Source organism: Dipteris shenzhenensis, chromosome 29 (assembly GCF_047967505.1).
Source record: "Dipteris shenzhenensis isolate YYH24624 ecotype China chromosome 29, Dip_SZ_1.0, whole genome shotgun sequence".
Lineage (NCBI taxonomy): Eukaryota > Viridiplantae > Streptophyta > Polypodiopsida > Gleicheniales > Dipteridaceae > Dipteris > Dipteris shenzhenensis.
In genome coordinates this window covers 28,774,435-28,787,273 of record NC_141624.1, presented here as the reverse complement: position 1 = coordinate 28,787,273, position 12,839 = coordinate 28,774,435, and the positions used below count along the sequence as shown (strand labels likewise).

Sequence of the window (12,839 nt, the reverse complement as noted above, 5' to 3'; positions counted from 1 at the left end):
TACAAGCATATGAAGGGAATTGGAGAGACACACGCGCGTGCAAAAAAGAAGAAGAAGAGAGAGAGAGAGAGAGAGAGAGAGAGAGAGAGAGAGAGAGAGAGAGAGAGAGAGAGAGAGAGATGCTCTTCTCACCTTCAAGGGAAAATATCTAAATGCAAGTGAGTGTATCACCGGAGGCCTTGGAGAGAGAGAGAGAGAGAGAGAGAGAGAGAGAGATTCTCTTCTCACCTTCAAGGGAAAATATGTAAATGCAAGTGAGTGTATCACCATAGGCCTTGCTAAAAGAATCCCCTCAAAGCGAGTCTAAAAGGCTTAAGCAAAGCCAAAACTAACTCTAAGGCTTGACTTTAGAGAGGGATTCCAGTAATAATATTCCTTATCGCGTGGAATTGAAAACTAGATTGCTCGGCCAGCTGGGCTCTTGATAAATACTTCTCTCTTTTGCTATCTTGTTGAGGTACACATGAGTCACGTTGTCAGAAATGATGCAGAAGATTGATGTTCAATTGCATGCAACCTTTTCTAGAGATTTCGTTATCATCCAGTCCTGCTTGCACTTGATGTTGTTCATGTCGACAGTAAAACGTAGTTTTTCTTTTTTTCGGAGGAAGACAAATTCCTATTCTTTGCACTGTAAGCAAATCTATTGTCATTCCACTTCGAGCGAACGACGGGGAGATGTATTTCAGAAATGTATAAATAATAAATCAAAACCAAATTGAGACAAAAGCATGCAACTGTGACAGGAATAATCCAAACGCAAAGCTGCATTGCATGTACGACAAAAGTTCCAGCACCATTTGCAACTTCATTGGATCCCTTTTTTCGAAGGCACAAATGTTTATTTTTTGGGTCAAATGATGTTCCTACGCTTTAGGAAATAGTACTTCCGTGCTCTAGCCGGATGGCCCTCGAGCGTGTTGTAACCTAATGGACCTACTGTGTTGTGGCTCCTTATGTAGTACTGCTCTAAAGTTCGTGCTTTGTCTACAGTGTCTGTTGTTTCCAAAACTTTGATTTCGAAATTTTCTTTGAAGGGCTTGTAACGCTGCAAGTCCTCTTTCATTTTCGCCGGTGGTTTTTTATTGTGCTGTTTGATCCTCCCCGCGGCAGGTCCATCGTGCTCCCTATGTATTTTCTGTTGTTGGGCTTGCACGTGATGCAGTAGACGACGAGGCTCACGCGATTCCCTTGCGCGGGCGCTTCAGTGGAGGCTCCTCCTTCATCTCGAGACTCGCGTCTTTCAATGTCGTACCTGCGTAAACATTGACAATTACGTTAGTCATCGAGGTTTTCGGTCTTTTTTTTTTTCGTTTGACGTCCATAATAGAATGCATTTATTTACTTGCCCTGGTTTTTCTCTGTTGGTGTGAAAGGATCGTTTCCAATACTGAAGCGCTCCTCGTATAAGTCCTTGTCGAAAATATACGTAAGCTTCTCCATTGTCGTCACCGGGTGCGTCGCGTTGTGTGTCCCTCCAAATTGTTCCATGAATTATTCGAGTATAGCCGTTCCTTGATCGCGCGTCGTGTCCCTCAGCAACTCCAAGGATACGTTGTACCCGTAATGCAGTAGCTCGCACGCATACGCTGTGATCCCTTTCGTCTTCATGTCTAGTAGCTTCTGCCCTCCAAACTTTCCATCATCCTATCAGTCTCATCGAACTCAATGTCAAGCTCGACAAGGATCTCTTTGAGGAGTCCTGCAGGAGAAGTGCAATCCATGATGAGTTTGTTGTTCTTGCAACTCGTTAATTCTTTTTCTCAATTGTTGCGGTTTTTTTTAATTTTCGGAAGCATTACATACCATTTGCGAATCTCAAGCCTCCCGGCTGTCTTTTAGCTGGCAAACGCCTATTGCAGTTGTCAATGAAGTCGCGTAGTTCCGCATACGTGTTGAAGCCGTTGATGTAAGCTCCCGGACGTTCTCCTGCATTGTTTGCTAGCCGGAATTGCTTTGTGGTTAGGAAGAACCTCCTCTTTGCTGGTGGAGGTTTTGTTGCCTTCGCGTTGCTTTTGTATAGCTCAAATAGCTGCTTGCAGGCACGACTTATTACACCGTCTTTTCAAATGAGCCGTCTTTTTAAATCTTCAAGAAAAAAAGATTCTTTCATGCTGGTGGAATTTACCTTGTCTGCGTCCATGTCTTATGCTGCAATGTCCCGAGCTTTCTGATTCTTTGCACCTGTTCTCGACAACAGACAAGATATTAAAACCATTTTCCTTGCACGCATGTTTGACGTAACATATTCATGACTTGTCTCTGCCTTGTTCAATCTCTGGTAGTGAATACCTTTATGCGCGTGGTTGTGTTGTCGGTTGTGAGAACTCTCGTGGAATTGGTCTGAATATGTCTGGATGTGGGCAATGTAGTATGCGCAGCCTCGTTCTCTCAGTCACTCTGGACAACATCACGTATGCTAGGCCAGGGGCAAACACTCCTCGGAATATGAGCAGCGCTTTGTTGGATATGGTTGCGCCTTGGGATTTGTGTCCCATGATAGCGTATGCTAGGGTTAATGGAAATGTGGACTTGTGGAACCATTTTCCATTTATTGCCTTTCGCTGATGCTTCGAGCGTCCTAATGTGAGCACGGCCGTCGTTGTGTCCACGACGACAGTGATACCGTTGATTTCTCCCCTGCTAGTTGCATTGATGCTCTTGATTTTGCACATTGCTCCATTTGCGGCACCTATTGCGAGGTCAATGTTTTCCGTTATCATTGCCTTCGCCCCCACGCAAATTTTTCCTATCTCGTTGAAGCTTTTGTCCTCCAACCATTCTTTGAGAGCTGGTTCGCTCGCGGCGTTACTGTGTATTTGAACATGCACAATCATCTCGGGAGCGTTGAATTTCTCCACAAGCTCATCATTGAAGGTAGCGACATTGACTCTGTGCGTGCAAATGATGGTTGTTTCGGCATCGATGAAGTGGCATGCACCTTCCTTGTCGACAATGCACTGCCCCAAACAGTCGAAAATCTCGTCAGTTGTGGGCGTCCTGAGTCATATGGTATGCAAGAATGCCAGGAACGGCATGTCTCGTGCATGTCGCACCGAGAATTGCATGTGGTACATTTTCGCTTGAGCCCAGTGCACAGAGGACGTGATGTGGCACGGCTCGCAAAGATCCTCACGGTGTTTGCAGACTGGCGGTAATTGCGCCAGGTCACCAAAAATTATGAGCATTTTGTGTCTGAATGGCTCATGCAATGTGCCATTAGTCACATTGACGATTTGTCTTACCACGAGATCGAAAGTCATCCTTGTTAGCATGGACATCTCGTCAATGATGATCGCGTTGGCTTCCTTGATTGCGAGGTGTCGCTCATCCGTCTCATGGATGTTCAGTGGGTACTGATTGCTGCGCACAGGGATCTTGAATTGGTAGTGTACAGTGGTTGCAATCCCGCTCAGCCGCATCGCAGCCGCCCCTGTTGATGCACAGAGTATTGCCGTTTTGTTTTGCGCTACCAAATGCGAAACATAGTACTGTATCAAGAAGCTTTTGCCGCTACCTGGTGTTCCACAGACAACGTGCAGCCCCGAGCTTGTTGAAGCTAGGCTTTCGAAGACTCTTTGTTGTTCTACTGTCAATGCGGCATTGGCGACGGTGCGAAACTTGGCCATTTTTTCCAACATCCTCGCGCGTGTTGGCCCTTCGACGGTTTGCTGGTCGATGTTAGGCGCTTCCATCGGGCAGTCTCGGATGATCGCAACCTTTTGCAATATCATATTGATCAACTAGTCCGTGTGGTCAGTCGCTAGCAAGTTCCTTTGCATGTATTCGGTCACATACATATCGAGGTCCTCGTTGCTCAATATGAGGCCGCGCATTTGGCATTCGACAAAGTAGGATCCAGCTGTGTTGGCAGGTGATATGAGCTCCATTTCATTCCTGAAGCTGAGTTTTCGCAAGAGCACGTTGTAGAAGTACCCCTCTGGTTGATGTCCAGGGTGGTAGTCAGTGAATCTGACTACTCGCTCACATTTTGCGATCCTGTTGCCTAAGAGGTCAAGACCGACTGTTCCACGTTGCGTTTCCTTGGGCTTTCGGATCACATATTGCCTATGGTAATCGTAGAACGTGCTATCCTTGATGACGCTCGGTCTCCCGCAGTATATGTCGACCGGGTGCAGGGTGACGTTGTTGTTTCGCGAGATGATGCGTTGTCTTAGAGATGGTGGGGAGGAGTCGACATAGTGAACGGTCTCGCTCCTTGTGATTGTTGGTATCTGCATGCAGTCAGTTTAGCGCGGCCTCTGTTGGAGAGGTTGGTTTTGATAGGAGGCTCGCGGCGATGAGTTTCAGCTTTACTTCGTCGAGATGTTGCAACCCCAAACGCGAGGCGTCTTCTGAACGGATGTTCAGTTTGCCCATTGGTTCAGATTTCATCGCGTACTTGAGGAGGTAGTGAGAGATTGAAGAGTTTGTCACCCGCTGTATGTTCATGTGTGCACCCCACAACAGTAACACGGAAGGGTGGTAAGGGATGACGTTTCGGTGCTCATGTCCCGGCCGGTAATACAACCAATGTTGCGTCAGAGGGTCGAGGATGGGTTCATATTCTGGTTGTGTTGCGAAAGGGAAGCCGTGCTTGCAACTGTGGTGTGACGGTCCGACGTAGCACGCTTTCTTGCATACGTGCAACTGCTTCCTGAGAACTAGTTCTCGCAGCCTTGTGTTTCGAGGGCCTCGTCCCTGGGGACGTAAGCCACAATCTCATTTGCAATTCGCTGACGGTCATCATGGTGGACCCACAATATGACATGGGCGTGTAGGGAGCCCCTGTTTTGTATCTCATAACGAACGACATGGTGTTGTATTCGGCCAAGCAGACCGTCGGATGAAAGCAAATGCTTGCGCATGAACATGTGGAAGCGTGCGTGGAAAAGTGCCACGCATTCAACAGGACAGTCCTTCCAAGTAAATTGCGCATTATAATGTGTTGCGATGCTGTCGATCACATTAATTTCTTGCCACCGTGTATCGGTGACCTCGTCTGCAGTGAATGTCAGAAAGAAATCTGGGAGGCCCCAAGCATCGACCATCGTTATGAGGTCCTTCAGTTGCCGTCGATGCCATGATGGGGACCCCGGCATTGTTGATGGCATGCTGTAGCGAAGCACGTGTCTCATTGCGTCTTCATCGGTCGTGGCAGGGTTGGCTTTCCTATATTGGTCGATGTCTCGTTGCAAGCATGTAGAGTTGCTTGAATTGGCAATCATCACTGCCTGTTTTAGCTGGAACATGATCAACAAGTACGGCTTGTAGAGCGTGTAGATAGAGAATAAGGTGCATATTCTCATTTTCACATAGTTGCTGAACTGTATGCAGCCATCATAGTAGCCCCGTCCGAAAGGGAACAGGAAGGGGAACACTGTTGACTCCATGGTTATGTCAACGCACGCACTGCCAGCTGCTGCTACTCCGTCGACGTGGAATGAAGCGACCCTCTCTGAAAGCATTTCTGTACCTCGTAGCTGTATGGAGGCAAACTCATGCTTGTCCCTTGCATCAAAGGCGCGACGGTTCGCGGGGTCCACCATGTTTTGCAAAAGCAGAAGCTCAGGCTGAGATTCCGCTATTGACATTAACTCGAAGGGAGCTGTCTCATCGTGTAGTTCCAAGATACCTGCAATGGTTTGAGGACTCAAGATGCACATACCCATCTGGATGTCCGCATGCTCTGCTAAAGAATTGTACTTGCGCAATATTGGATTGTTCTCGATGTTGTATGCGAGCACACCTGACAGCTCGTTCGTCACGATTTCTTGAGCCGAGCTTAGTGGGACGTTTCGCCAAGATATCAGAGGATTGTCTAGAAGTGACCTTCGATCGAGTGTGCCACGAGCAATCGCATTTGCAGTCGTGGTAACTGAAATGAATATATCTATGATGCTTAGCAGTTGCGTGTGGAGGTGGTTTGTTTTAAGCAACTTCCGAGAGTACTGTGGCATCAACCGCACAATGTATCTGCTCCGCTGGGCATCTCGTGTGCAGCTTTGGCATTTCCAGTAAGTCACTTGCATGCCCATATTCTCGCAGGCATCCAAAAGTATCATGTTTTCGAGTGCGGCGCTGTGGCTCGAGATGCCTATGCCTTGCGAAGAAACGATCCTTTGGTTTGCAGACAGTAGTGTGGTTATGCCACAAACACCGCAGATTTGAAGGCTAGAGAAAATAGCCACGCAATTACTAACCCATTGCTTGTATCTATCTGCGATGGTCAACCACGATGACGTAGCTGGCCTCAAGGACATCTTTCTTGATGTTATATCAAGTTGAATAGCTCGACCTCTGGTTGCTCTGAGCGTTGACGAATGGTCATGTTCGAAGGAGTTTCCGGTGGTCATTTCTACATCGTGACATGAATTGATGTCTTATGTTCGGGTTTAAACACCTACAGGGATTAATAATAAAAACCATCCGAAACCTTGCTACAATTTCACTCACGTGGTTTTGTCTAAACGCAACAGGAAAAACAAAAAGGACTAAAACTCTATCTTTAGAAGGTGAAAGAATTGATAAAATAACTTGAATCAAGCAAATACATTTTGTTGTGCGTACCTTTAGGAGAAGACACTCGTTTGGAGGCTGCAAACATCTCGAAAACAGAAGTGTTGCAGACATGATTAGTATGTTGGTCGAACCAAGCAAATGTAATGTTCCCTTGCGGAAACAGAATGTGCAAAGAAGTGTGCGTGCTCAAGATGAGGTGTAAAAAAAAAAAACCATACGTAAATGTATGGTGGAGAGCCGGCACATGTCTCTCCAAAAATTATATATCATAGGGGAACGTGCCATCCCCCCGTTTCGAATAGTCACCTCTAGTGTTGGAGGTGTAGCGCATTAATGCGGACCAGAGCAACAGATGGTGCAGAAACATTTCAGAATTGAAATGACCGTACATTCTACTTACGTGGAGTATCCTTTGTGACGTCCATAGCTCGACGAGAAGTCGCCTATTTCTTTGCTGGAATGTTGGAATCTGAAAAACAATCATGATTAGTCAACATGCATTCCTCATGTTCTGCATGTTTGGATATGTTGGTTAGCATATGTGCAATTTCCTAAAGATGATAAATTCAAGCATAAAAGCTATACACAATCCAACGTCAGACATCGTCCATGTGCTAATATCTATCTCTCGGAGGCTTAGTTCCTTTAGTAATTATTTGTCAATGCTGCGAGCTTGTAGCAACGTTCATGGGTTGCAACAACGGCCAATGGCAACTAGAACTCGTCATATATCTGCAGCAAGCAAATGTTCAAGGTGGATATGCACAAGCGTTGATGATAGACATAGGTGGTGTGCAGCATAAGCGAGGAAGCAACTATGGAGATGTCTGACTCTCGCAAGCTGTTCTTCTATGACTCAAAGTCTCAAGAGGTCACACTCCTACCCACCCAAACGTTGCACATGATCATTAGTGCCCGAGAATTGCAGATCAAAATTAGAAGCAATTGTAGAAATTATAGCTAAAGAACTAGAGGATCTCTCGTTGCAAGCCCACGTTCCGACTCTCACAAACGTTGCGTCGGAGTGTCTTTGAAGAGCTTAACGGATGAATAAGTTTCATAAGCTATCGACATATGGCATCTATGAACGTCTGGGAAAAATGGACGCAAAGGTGATCTCAGCTCCAAACTTTCTTTGTGTGATCATTCACAGCATCTACAGAGCTGCAAATTAGCAGCCATTTCGGCATGAAACTGTACTTGTGGATGGTGCTTCAATTCAAGGCTTCAAAATATCGCACACGCCATAACTCGTTTGTCGTTTTGTGTCCCCTTTAGGAGACGAGTACTCCTTGCATTTTTGGTTTCGATATCATCCCGTCTCTCCGTTCAGACATGCTGCCTGCGTTGATTCTTTACAATGTCTTACTACGGCGTTCGCTAACGGATTGCCTCATCAATCATTTCATTTATATGTCAGCCTGATTTTCTACGCTCCTGCCGAATATTCTACGCTCGAAGGGGTCGAGACAAGTCGCAGAAATCCCGGAGCGAAGTATGTTGGAAGCCGAGAAGGTGAGGGGGAGCTGAAAGCTGCAGAGGAAGCAATGCAAAAGCAGGAGAAGGGTGCGAGAGGTGAAGAGGGAATCGCAACGGAAGAGTGGGGGAGAAAGAAGAAGCGAAGAAGAGGGAAGAACTGAGAAATGGTTTCACAGAACGTCTCCTAGTGTGTTTGTGAGGAAGAAGGTCCCACTGACAACAGTTTAAACAGACCGATCTATAGCCATAAGCTTCGTTGAACCTCTCAAAGACACAGAAAGCATAACGAAGGAGATTCATGGGCAGTGGCTCGATACAAGCTTCAGTATAAGCAGGAGTAAACCTGATGGTGACGGCACGTGAACATTTGAAAGCCAATACGTGAGGGTCTCTTCACAAACCAATAGCCTTCATAAAGCAATCTACGTTGTTTTTGGCTTACGTTCGTCCATTTCGCCTATATTTAAAGGTTTTGCCTTGGCTTTTTACGCAGTTGGCTTTTTACTTGGCCACTTTTCAAAAGCTTTCAAAGCTTTTGGGCTTTCAGAATTTAAAAAATCTAAGGGTGTATATTGTGCAATGCAAAAGCAGGAGAAGGGTGCGAGAGGTGAAGAGGGAATCGCAACGGAAGAGTGGGGGAGAAAGAAGAAGCGAAGAAGAGGGAAGAACTGAGAAATGGTTTCACAGAACGTCTCCTAGTGTGTTTGTGAGGAAGAAGGTCCCACTGACAACAGTTTAAACAGACCGATCTATAGCCATAAGCTTCATTGAACCTCTCAAAGACACAGAAAGCATAACGAAGGAGATTCATGGGTAGTGGCTCGATACAAGCTTTAGTATAAGCAGGAGCAAACCTGATGGTGACGGCACGTGAACATTCGAAAGCCAATACGTGAGGGTCTCTTCACAAACCAATAGCCTTCATAAAGCAATCTACGTTGTTTTTGGCTTACGTTCGTCCGTTTCGCCTATATTTAAAGGTTTTGCCTTGGCTTTTTACGCAGTTGGCTTTTTACTTGGCCACTTTTCAAAAGCTTTCAAAGCTTTGGGCTTTCAGAATTTAAAAAATCTAAGGGTGTATATTGTGCCATGTGGAAGCACAGGATTTCAGAATTTGAGAAAACGTCTAGTGCTGGCCAAGTAATAATTCCTGTTGTAAGAATCAATTTAATTTAATGGAGCACTAAAAGTCCAAAGCTTTGATTCTGCAAAAGGATGATTCGATTCTCGATTGTGGGCAGTTCGTGGGCAATCATTGTTTGTGACAAGAATCAATTTTGCAGTTAATCGACTCTTAAATTCGAGAAGATAGAATTGTTTGTAACCATTGTTCGTGGTTTTCCGGCGGTTTTCTAGCGACCATGGGGATTGTGGACGCTGAATTGCAGCATCGGCACGGCAAGGCTAGAGTTAGACTTGGTAGAGTATGGAGAAGTGGCTCTGGCGATATCTTCGTCGAGTGGAGCATCTCCATCCTCCTTTCTTCCGATTGCTTGCCCGCTTACACATCTGGGGATAATTCCGCCATCGTTGCCACTGACTCTATCAAGAACACGGTTCGTTAGCTCATTGGAGCCATCCGAATTGTTATTTTTTCAGTAGTCATGCGTCCTCTTCTTGTCCTTGTTGCTCGTGCCAAATTCTCTCTCAGTGGTGGGAACGCAGGTATACGCCAAAGCCAAGGAATGTACGGATGTGATCTCGATGGAAGAATTTGGGATACTGCTAGCACAACATTTTGTGAAGACTTATCCAGAGGTGCACGTAGTTTTGCTTTTATGTTTTGTGGCGGGCAACATTGCTTGAATACAGGGAAATAACGGATATCAGCTAAATTCAACTTAGAAAGTTTCAGAATTCCTAACATCTTTCAGCAATTTATGACTATTATTAGGAAAAAATGACGAAATCTCTAATATGCTAAATATGAAGTGATTACCTTCCAATTCTATAGGCTCTCTCATTTTTGCATAAGTAAGAGTGCTTTTATCTCTCAATTTAGTAATATATCATATTACTTCTCTGAAAGGATTACAATATAAGAAAATTCTGAAGAAACTCCGCTTTGCTCTATGTATAGTTCTTATACATTTGGAATTTTGGCTTTCGGAATCTTAGGATCTTTGAACATAGAATCAAAATCCAAAAGTGGGGAGATTGAAAGCCCATTTTCATTTTAGTTCTTAGGTTTGCACTATCTTTGGATATCATGTGGTCTTAAGACTTAAGTACCGTCTTGTCCCCCCCGTCTGCGTATGTCTCTGCCCAAAAAAAAAAACTCAAACATTGTTTCCTTGTGTTTGTGTTGGTCGTCCCTGCCAAAAAAAACAAGGTGAATGATAATAAATCATTCATAAGGCCTGCCCAAAATCTAAAATACCAAAAAAGAAGACGAATTGGATTTGCAGCTCGGAAAAGAGGGTAGAGAGATGAATTGAAAGAGAGAGACAGAGAGAGAGAGAGAGAGAGAGAGAGAGAGAGGCTAAAAATATGTAGAAAAGAAAAAAGTAAGTGGATCATAAAATAACTCATGATTTTCTGAAAATAAAAGATTTTCCTCTTCTCGGGAATCATCTTCACTAAGACCTACCTCACGGCAGGCCAAAAAACTCAAACATTGTTTCCTTGTGTTTGTGTTAGTCTTTCTTTCGTTTTCTCGTGTTTGCCTTGGTCGAGCTTGTGTTGGCTTTGGTGTTTCTTGTGTCTCAATAAATAATTTAACATCACTCCTAGTTTTGTTTCATGCGTCTTCTAAACCCCCTTCTCTTTTTTGCTCTCCTTAGTTTGTTTCACTCGTTTTACAAAATGCAAGGTTCACGCACTGAGTAGAAGCTTGTGAGGTTAAATTCATATGCATCTCGTTCAAATGTATGTCTTATTTTGGTAAAGTTTCAGAGCTTTTATGTTCATTGTTGTGTTTCAACATATAGAATTGCACCGTCTATTCCTACTAGAGCCCAATCTGATCATATAATTTAACTACAAGCAATTTGTCATGCTGAAAGTTCAGCGTGGAAAATGTTGCATATCCGTAATCACATGCTGCCTATACCTTCATGTATGACAGGTGCTAGGTGCTCAGGTGAATATTGTTGAAAAGCCATGGGAATCAATTATGCTTGCTGGGAGAGTGCACAAGCACGGTGAGTCTGTTTTTAAAATTTCATTAAAATTTTGGCCAAATTGAAAAGGGATTTCTTAAATGCAGAACATAATCTTCTTTGGGTGACTAGAGAGGTGAATTGCATGTATATGTCCACTCAAACTTTGTATCATGACTTTTTAGTTGATGTAGGGGGTCAAGCTATACCTGCAAATTTTTAATGAGGCATTAATAGAAGCTCAGGAATCCCATGAATGATGAATGACCAAACTTTCTAGAGGTTGCTTGGTTCCCTTATTTTCTGAATGGCGTCGATCTTTGATTTTTCGGTCATGATGCTCTCACCTGAAATCGTGTGCCCCAGAAGACTCCTAAGAGCATACAGAACACACACGTGTATGGGTTAAGGGAGATTCGGGTCTCTCGACATTTTTTGGAACACCTTTTACAGGCATTCCAAGTGTGTGTTTGCTTTATGTTGTAGATCAAAAAACATTCAAGAAGATTGCTAGGAATTTGTCAATGCTTTCCTGCAAGATTTCCACCATGAAGTGTTGGAATGTGGCTGGTGCATTCTTCAGCCTGAATGGGATCACCTCGCTTGAGTACGCTCCCCATTCGGTGATGGAGGTGCTCTCTTCTTGGTCTTCATCGGCCAGTGTGATTTCATTATACCGACTATATGTCAAAACGAATAAATCTCATGCTCTGATGCTGTCTAAAATGTTGTCCATGAATGGCAGCGAGAATAGTCTTTGATTGTTTGTTCGTTGAGCTTCCCGTAGTCTACACAGACTCTCATCTTACCATTCTTCTTTGGCACAATTACAAGTGGAAACAACCAATCGCTTCTATCCACCTCATAGATGAATCATGCCCTTAGTAGCTGATGTTTTTCAGCCTTCAGCAACTTGGCTTAGTTGTTGTTCATTTGGTACCTTCGTTGCCGAATGGCTTGCACCCAGAATCAGAGGGATTCGGTGTTGAATCAAATTTGGCGGTACACCCTTCAGATCTGTGTATTCCCATGCAAAGACATATTTGTACTCTAGAAAGAGTTATTGGATCACTCTTGAAATTCGCTGAAAAGTCCGCATTGATTTGTATCAAATTCTCTTCTTCTCGAGAATCCACATTCAATTCCTTGTTCAGTCACTATTGCTGATTCATCTGATGCGATACGCCAACTCTTCTTGGACTACACTCCTCTCTTTGTCTTCATTGAATTCTTCAGGAAAGTCCATCTTTGACTCAGTCATCCACGAGTATTTCTGTTGCTACCCTCATGGCATCAATGGCTATCGGCACAATATTGGGTGCGAGTAGCTTATCTCTATATCCGAGGCATATGCCTCTTCCAATCCTAGACACTCGGGCTTGCATTTCTTCAGGATGGTGCTCTTTGCCATCACCTCTTTCCCGTTGGTGGCAATGGTCAGTGTATCACCATGAAGTAAGCACACCACTTATTGTTATGCACACATCTTTGAGCATACCCTTCGGCATGAGTAACCTCTGATCTGCCATGCGAACCTTGAAAGATGACAGCGTCAAGTTTTTCAATTTGAGTGGCTGTTGCATCTCTTTTGAAATGATGTTAAGCACAAAACCTCTATAATATACACTATTTACAATGAGTGCTATGCACTATCCAGAAGGTCTAACTAAGCAGAAACTAAATTGATAAAAAAAGTTCAAGCTGCCCAGGAGGTATGTTTTGAGCAAGCTAAGCCTA

At 44.3% G+C, this 12,839-nt stretch overlaps 1 protein-coding gene across 1 annotated transcript in view; it reads left to right on the top strand.

The window, feature by feature from the left end:
* The first annotated feature begins 9,149 nt into the window (after positions 1-9,149).
* LOC147882677 (uricase / urate oxidase / nodulin 35) overlaps positions 9,150-12,839 on the top strand; it is a 33,984-nt gene continuing 30,294 nt past the window's right edge. Inside the window, exons 1-3 of the mRNA XM_087400599.1 lie at positions 9,150-9,557; positions 9,667-9,759; positions 11,069-11,144. Of these exons, the coding sequence (XP_087256725.1) occupies positions 9,363-9,557; positions 9,667-9,759; positions 11,069-11,144 (364 nt within the window). The 5' untranslated portion in view covers positions 9,150-9,362. The remainder of the gene's footprint in view (positions 9,558-9,666; positions 9,760-11,068; positions 11,145-12,839) is intronic.